At 43.2% G+C, this 8,294-nt stretch overlaps 1 protein-coding gene across 7 annotated transcripts in view; it reads right to left on the bottom strand.

Moving 5' to 3' along the window:
* Positions 1–1,014: 1,014 nt before the first annotated feature.
* LOC112248776 (elongation of very long chain fatty acids protein 7) overlaps positions 1,015–8,294 on the bottom strand; it is a 43,792-nt gene continuing 36,512 nt past the window's right edge. For all 7 annotated transcript variants that reach the window (XM_024418085.2, XM_024418089.2, XM_042320728.1 and 4 more), the window contains 4 exons: positions 8,205–8,261; positions 5,315–5,420; positions 3,096–3,232; positions 1,015–2,961 (listed from right to left, as the gene is read on the bottom strand). In XM_024418085.2, the coding sequence (XP_024273853.1) occupies positions 2,698–2,961; positions 3,096–3,232; positions 5,315–5,420; positions 8,205–8,261 (564 nt within the window). In that variant the 3' untranslated portion in view covers positions 1,015–2,697. The remainder of the gene's footprint in view (positions 2,962–3,095; positions 3,233–5,314; positions 5,421–8,204; positions 8,262–8,294) is intronic.

Raw genomic sequence — 8,294 nt, 5'->3', positions numbered from 1 at the left:
GGTAGTGCGTACGGCCCAGGCCTCCTGCCATCCAGGACCTATATACTAGGCGGTGTCAGAGGAAGGCCCCAAAAAATTGTCAACGACTCCAGCCACCCAAGTCACTTTTCTCTGCTACCACACAGCAAGCAGTACAGGAGCGGACACCCCCCCCACCTCTTTGTTTTCACACTGCTGCTACTCACTTTATCTATGCATAGTCACTTTACCTCTACCTACATGTACAAATTACCTCGATTAACCGGTACCCCCTGTGTATAGCCTCTATTTTATTGTTGCTTTTTATTTTACGCCATTTCTTGAACTGCATTGTTGATTAAGGGCTTGTAAGTAAGCATTTCACGGTAAGGTCTACACGTGTGGTATTCAGCTCATGTGACAAATAAAAATGGATCTGGAGAATGGTGTTATTACTATCAAAAAAATAAAGTAGATGCTTTTCCCACATGGAACCGGTAGGTTCGCTAGACCTTCATTGGTTTCCTCGCACATAAAGGTGGTGGAATTAGCCTAAATCAAGGTCAGCATATGGCGTATCTGTAAACACCTCCGCCACACCTTCATTTAAAGGTCTGAATTGGGCCCAGTGTCATTCCGTGGGATTAATGCTCAGGCTCTAATCAATGTCCACAACCAATTTCAGTTCTGAAAAGGTTGAAGTGTTAAGACAATTCTGAATAATAATTTAGAAATGAACAAAAACTGATTTAAATATAGTTCCAGACCAGTGTAAAACATGACACTGTTTCAAAGCACCTCCCAGTAGAAAAATGTATTCATATGTTCTCAGAGTAGTGTTCACATGCCTCAGAGGTCAGCTGTGCTGCTTTCTTACTTATCATTCCAGTGTCTAAAAATTGTCAACATGTGGACTCCAGATTCATTCACCCATTTCAAAAAGTTATACTACTACTTCTTATATCCGGCATTGGTTATGGGTGAATGACTGTTGAAAACAGTAAAAAATAAAATATTTTAACTGCTACAAACGAAGCCCCAATAATATAACACAGGTGATGTATAAAACAGCATTTATTTTTATATAAATACAAAAATAATTACTTTACACATGACTGTTTTTATACAGAATTAGCGTCATCATGGCTGGAGGGGCTTAGACAAAGGCACTGAACAGAAACCCATGGTGAATAACACGCTCACACTAGAGCTAACATCAGCAAATACATTTCAAATCAGCTAGATCGCTGTTGCTTATTGGACTCAGCCTACACCCCAGGCACTGGGGTTTTACTACACCTGTGGAGGCCCATCCTACACTTAGCTAATGCTGTGTCCTCAATCACCAGTTGAGCAGAGCTCGGAGGCGAAAACCAAAATGTGAACACACCCAGTGAGAAAGCATACTAACTGTCATACGCATGGCATAAGGACTGAACTCAATTTGGAAGAGTGGATATAAAACTAATATGCATGCAGTGGTAAACAATGGCTACAGTTTTTTTTAATCTATTTTTTTTTTTTAAATGTGTCGTTCTTTGCTTGCGACAGAGCTAAAGCGAAATGTGCACTCTGCTCCGGTTCCTGCAAGAACAGTTGCTACACTTTTCTCTCTGGCTTCAAATGTCACACCGTCACTTCTGTTGGACATAATACAGACAGATTTCAATGAGATTCAAGTAGGCCTACAGCTCTTTAACAGTAGGAGCAGGTTGGCTTCCAAAGTTTCTCAGCACCAGTAGAGGCTGTGACTCAAACCAGAGAGAAATGGGTGCAGAATTGATGAAAAGGTGGGGGGTCAACACCAATACACTCCACTCAGTATACATGTAAACATCGGTTCTTACTGGCAAAATTGTTATCCTGTATCCTTCCACCATTACAGGTATACTATGGGTAGGGCCCAGAGTTTTTCCCAGCCATGTGACCAGACCCAGGAAATACATCAGGCCTCAACTATGGAGGATGGCTCACATACTCAAGACAGACAAAATCCTGCTACACTTTCAGTAGCAGAATATACAAATTGTTTACAATTAAATGCATAGAAAATGTATTAAAATTATTTTTTAAAGTACAGGTATTGAAATATAGAAACCAGCTGAAATCAAGGTCACATTATAAAGCTGAATTCTACAGCCTAAGCTAGAGAGGTTCAGCACCAACTCTAAACGGCAAAGGTAATTTGGGCTGGTGGGGACAAAGCTACTGAACTGCCCCAACATTGACTAACCTAACACACGTCTAACATCAACTATCTGTTTATAAAAAAAATTAAAAAACACTCAACTTGTGCTTTCACCCTGAACAGGAAAGAAAAGCACAGGTATAAAAGTTTAAAATATCTAATACAAAAAGTCCAGTAGAGCTTTGGTTCATAACTCTGAGAGATTGCTGTAGCAGAGAGAAAAGAAAATATCAGAAGGTCCAGAGGTGAGGGGTCAATTCTCTTTGAGTTCAATAGTGCACTGACTTTTACATTGGAAAACAAAACTCCTGCATACCTAACCTGGGATGAAATCATTAGTCCAAAAAATGTTGCAATGGAAACCGTTTACGCCAAATGGAAAAAGACCGTTTCTATTAGACAAATTCACGTAGGTACCTATCCGTTTGGTTCCTAGTGAATACACCCCAGTACTCTAAATTCTAAATTCCATGTCTAATATCAGTTCATGAATAAGCTCATATTCAAATGAGATCGACCCTTGATCCTGAGCCTGATTGACTGATCTCCTGTCACTTATCCTTGTCACAGTGGAAACCATTCCCGTTGGTTATTTCGCCGTTGGTTTTGTTGTAGGGGTGGGCCCAGGTTTTGGCCTGAAGTACCTTGGGAAGCCTCTTGCCCTTGGTGTAGGCGTGGTACCAGAAGTTGAGGAAGAGGAGGAGGAAGACCAGGCCATAGAGGCCAATGATGTAGATGAAGATGGGGAACTGGTAGGGACAGTCCTTCATGAAGAAGTACTGCCAGATGTGGGTGGTAACGATCACAAACTGGATCTGGAGGACAGACAGAGGAAGGTCAAATATGACTTATTTTTAACATAATCCTATCCTTGTTCATAAAAACGTATGACTTCTGATTCAAATTCAATTTCAACTCCCACACTAGTCTAGTGCAGTGCAGTACGCACCAGCTGAATGGTGGTGAGGTACTTCTTCCACCAGAGGTACTTCTGGTAGGCGGGGCCCAGGGCAGACAGGCCGTAGTAGGAGTACATGATGACATGGACCACACAGTTCAACAGGGCATGGAATGTCCCCTGGCCACCTAGAGGACGAGATGAGCAATTAGCAGTTAGGATTTTTTTTGTTCTACAGGGCAGTGGTTCCCAAACTGTTTAGTCCAGCTGCGTACCCACTGTAGCACCAGGGTCAGTGCACTCTCAAAATTTTTTTTTTTTTTGCCATCATAGTAAGCCTGCCACACAAACACACTATACGATACATTTATTAAACATAAGATTGAGTTTGTCACAACCCGGCTCGTGGGAGGTGACAAAGATCTCTTATAGGACCAGGGCGCAAATAATAAATCAATAATTTTGCTCTTTATTTAACCATTTTACATATAAAACCTTATTTGTTCATTGAAAATTGTGAATAACTCACCACAGGTTAATGAGAGGGTGTGCTTGAAAGGATGCACATAACTCTGCAGTGTTGGGTTGTATTGGAGAGAGTCTTAGTCTTAAATCATTTTCCACACACAGTCTGTGCCTCTATTTAGTTTTCATGCTAGTGAGGGCCGAGAATCCACTCTCACATAGGTACGTGGCTGCAAAGGGCATCAGTGTTTTAACAGCGCGATTTGCCAAGGCAGAACACTATTTGGCAACCCAGAAATCTGGCTGTGGCTTCTGATTAAATTCAATTTTCATAGAACCACTTGTTGCAATTTCGATAAGGCTCTCTTGTTCAGATATCGGTAAGAGAACCCGTGTCAGGACATGAAAGGGATAACGAATCCAGTTGTTTGTGTCATCCGTTTCGGGAAAGTACCTGCGTAATTGCCCACCCAACTCACCCAGGTGCTTCGCTATATCACATTTGACATTGTCCGTAAGCTTGAGTTCATTTGCACACAAAATAATACAATGATGGAAAGACCTGTCTGTTGTCCTTGTTAATGCAGACAGAGAAGAGCTCCAACTTCTTAATCATAGCCTCAATTTTTGTCCCACACATTGAATAGTTGCAGGGAGTCCCTGTAATCCTAGATTCAGATCATTCAGGCGGGAAAAAAACATCACCCAGATAGGCCAGTCGTGTGAGAAACTCGTCATCATGCAAGCGGTCAGACAAGTGAAAATTATGGTCAGTAAAGAAAACTTTTAAGTTCGTCTCTCAATTCAAAAAAACGTGTCAATACTTTGCCCCTTGACAACCAGCGCACTTCTGTATGTTTTAAAAGGGTTACATGGTCGCTGCCCATATCATTGCATAGTGCAGAAAATACACGAGAGTTCAGGGGCCTTGCTTTAACAAAGTTAACCATTTTCACTGTAGTGTCCAAAATAGTATTTAAGCTGTCAGGCATTTCCTTGGCAGCAACAGCCTCTTGTGGATGCTGCAGTGTACCCAAGTGTTGTCGGAAGCAACTGCTTGCCAGTGAGGCTATGATTAAGGCAAAGTTAACTGGAGTGTTAACACTTGGGTACACTGCAGCATCCACGAAAGGCTCTTGCTGCCAAGGGAATGCATGACAGCTTGAAATACTATTTTGGACACTACAGTGAAGATGGTTAACTTTGTCTTCCTGTCATGGCTTTTGCATCATCAGTACAGATACCAACATGAGCAGCAACCACATTTGGCCACATACGGACCGTTAGTGGAATTCCCGCGAGAGAGTAACGGTTAATGTGATTGGATGTTAATTATTTGACTGTATTTGACATTGTGTTGTTATTTTGCTGAAGACTAGATGGTTTCATTTGATTTTTGGCAGTGAAACGAGGCCACTCTGGTGAGAAAAAAACTCACACAAATGTATAGCCCTGTTGGAAAATATAAATGAACTGTTTGAAAAAAATAACATTTGAAAAAAATAAACACTTTTTTAATGTGAATCACATTTTTATTGGGCGTACCCCCGACGGCATTGCGCGTACCCCTGAAGGTACACGCACCCCAGTTTGAGAATAACTGCTACACGGCAATGCTATCCCTAAGTGGCCATGTTTCTGTGTTCCAATTTGACAACAGCTACTAAGGAAGACAACATGCTTAATGAATACTGACATTTACCTGGTAGAGACCATCACTAATCTGCTGGTATAATCCATTAGGAGTTATGACACCAATGTGCTAATACAGTCACTGTACCAATTCAAGCCCTTGTATACTGTACCTGGAGCGAACCGGACCCCAAACCACCAGGTAAAGGGCATGATAGAGTGATGATAGACATGGAGGAATGTAACCTGACTGTTCTTCTTCCTCAGAACAAAGAAGATCTGAAAGAAAGGGAGAATTCAGCCATTTAACTTAAAGGCCCAGTGCAGTCAAAATTCATTTGTTTTCCTGTGGTTTATATCATATTGTACAACAGCTAATGAAACTAACACTGTAAAAGTCTGAAAAAATGTGATCAGTGTAATTTCCTAAAACGTTGCTGGTTGAAAATACAATCTACACAGGACCTTCTAAATCAGCAGATTTGAATGAGGGGTAGGGGGGTCTGCTTTCGATGGTGGAAATAGGTGAATAAACCTATAAAGAGCGTTCCAAACCGCTTTGCCAATAACAGCTATTTTTCAGTTTCTCTCTCCCCACTCAGACCAGTTTGAGACAGTCCTAGTAAAATTATTGCTTGAGAAGTAATTTAGCAAAAAAGCTATTTTTGCTCAAATTAATGGAAATCTATTACAAATCAAATTGTATTCGTCATATGCGCTGAATACAACAGGTGTAGACCTAACAGTGAAATGCTTGCATACCGGCCCCTAACCAACAATGCAGGTAAAAAAATACAGATAAGAATAAGAAATAAAAGTAAAAAGTAATTAAAGAGCAGCAGTAAAATAACAACAACGAGACTATATACAGGGGGGTACCGGTACAGAGTCAATGTGCGGGGACACCGGTTAGTTGAGGTAATACGTACATGTAGGTAGAGTTATTAAAGTGACAATGCATAGATGATGATAACAACAGAGAGTAGCAGCGGTGTAAAAGAGGGAGAGTGGGGGGGGCAATGCAAATAGTCTGGGTAGCCATTTCATTAGATGTAGAAGCTGTTTAGAAGCCTCTTGGACCTAGACTTGGCGCTCCGGTAATACTTGCCGTGTGGTAGCAGAGAGAACAGTCTATGACTAGGGTGGCTGGAGTCTGACTATTTTTAGGGCCTTCCTCTGACACCACCTGGTATAGAGGTCCTGTATGGCAGGAAGCTTGACTCCAGTGATGTACTGGGCTGTACGCACTACCCTCTGTGGTACCTTGCGGTCGGAGGCCAAGCAGTTTCTATACCAGGCAGTGATGCAACCAGTCAGGATGCTCTCGATGGTGCAGCTGTAGAAGCTTTTGAGGATCTGAGGACCCATGCCAAATCTCTTCAGGGGGAATAGGCTGTGTTGTGCCCTCTTCACGACTAGCTTGGTGTGCTTGGACCATGTTAGTTTGTTGGTGATGTGAACAGCAGGGAACTTGAAGCTCTCAACCTGCTCCACTACAGCCCCATCGATAAGAATGGAGGCGTGCTCGGTCCTCCTTTTTCTGTAGTCCACAATCATCTCCTTTGTCTTGATCACGTTGAGGGAGAGGTTGTTGTCCAGGCACCACACAGCCAGGTCTCTGACCTCCTCCCTATATGTTGTCTCGTCATTGTTGGTGATCAGACCTACCACTGTTGTGTCTTCGGCAAAACTTAGTGATGGTTTTGGAGTCATGCCTGGCCGTGCAGTCATGAGTGAACAGGGACTAAGCAAGCACCCCTGAGGGGCCCCTGTGTTGAGGATCAGCGTGGCGGATGTGTTGCTACCTACCCTTACCATCTGGGAGCGGCCTGTGAGGAAGACCAGTTGCAGAGGGGGGTGTTTAGTCCCAGGGTCCTTTGCTAATTGATGAGCTTTGAGGGCACTATGGTGTTGAAGACTGAGCTGTAGTCAATGAATAGCACACCTATGTAGGTGTTCCTTTCGTCCAGGTGGAAAGGGCCATGTGGTGTGCAATAGAGATTGCATCATCTGTGGATCTGTTGGGGCGGTATGAAAGTTGGAGTGGGTCTAGGGTTTCTGGGATAATGGTGTTGATGGGAGCCATGACCAGCCTTTCAAAGCACTTCATGGCTACAGATGTGAGTGCTACGGGTCGGTAGTCATTTAGGCAGGTTATCTTAATGTTCTTGGGCACAAGGACTATGGTGGTCTGCTTAAAACATGTTGGTATTACAGACCCCGACAGGGAGAGGTTGAAAATGTCAGTGAAGACACTTGCCAGTTGGTCAGCGCATGCTCGCTGCACACATCCTGGTAATCCGTCTGGCCCTGCGGCCTTGTGAATGTTGACCTGTTTAAAAGGCCTTACATCGCCTGCGGACAGTCTTCCGGGAACAGCTGGTGCTCTCATGCAGGTTTCAGTGTTATTTTCCTCGAAGCGAGCATTTAAGTAGTTCAGCTCGTCTGGTAGGCTCGTGTCACTAGGCAGCTCTCGGCTGTGCTTCCCTTTGTAGCCTGTAATGGTTTGCAAGCCCTGCCACGTCCGACGAGCGTCAGAGCTGGTCTTGTACAATTCGAACTTAGTCCTGTATTGACGCTTTGCCTGTTTGATGGTAAATCAGAGGGCATAGCGGGATTTCTTATGAGCTTCTGGGTTAGAGTACTGCTCCTTGAAAGCAGCAGCCTCTAGCCTTTAGCTCAGTGTGGGTGTTGCCTGTAATCCATGGCTTCTGGTTGGGGTATGTAGAAATGGTCACTGTTGGGACGTCATTGATGCACTTATTGATGAAGCCAATGACTGATGTGGTGTACTCCTCAATACCATAGGAAGAATTCCAGAACATATTCTAGTCTGTGCTAGCAAAACAGTCCTGTAGCTTAGCATATGCTTCATCTGACCACTTTTGTATTGATCTAGTCACTGGTGCTTCCTGCTTCAAGTACAGTAAGGTACTTGATTGTTACCCAGAGATTATTTAATTTTGATATAAAAACAGCTGCATTGGGACAAAGAAAAAAACAGACAACTGAACAAGCGAGACACAGACAGTCAGAAAGCTGTACTAAAGGGAATCAGCTTACTGTGTCCAACATCTCTATGAACTTTGAGAAGTAGTAGAGCCAACACGTCCCAGCCATCTAAAAGGAGGAGAGCGAGGTTAGTAAGACAGG

The sequence above is a fragment of the Oncorhynchus tshawytscha genome, linkage group LG04 (genome assembly GCF_018296145.1).
Source record: "Oncorhynchus tshawytscha isolate Ot180627B linkage group LG04, Otsh_v2.0, whole genome shotgun sequence".
In the NCBI taxonomy this organism is placed as follows: domain Eukaryota; kingdom Metazoa; phylum Chordata; class Actinopteri; order Salmoniformes; family Salmonidae; genus Oncorhynchus; species Oncorhynchus tshawytscha.
Note: the sequence above shows the minus strand (reverse complement) of the source record. Positions and strands in the feature narration are given on the sequence as shown.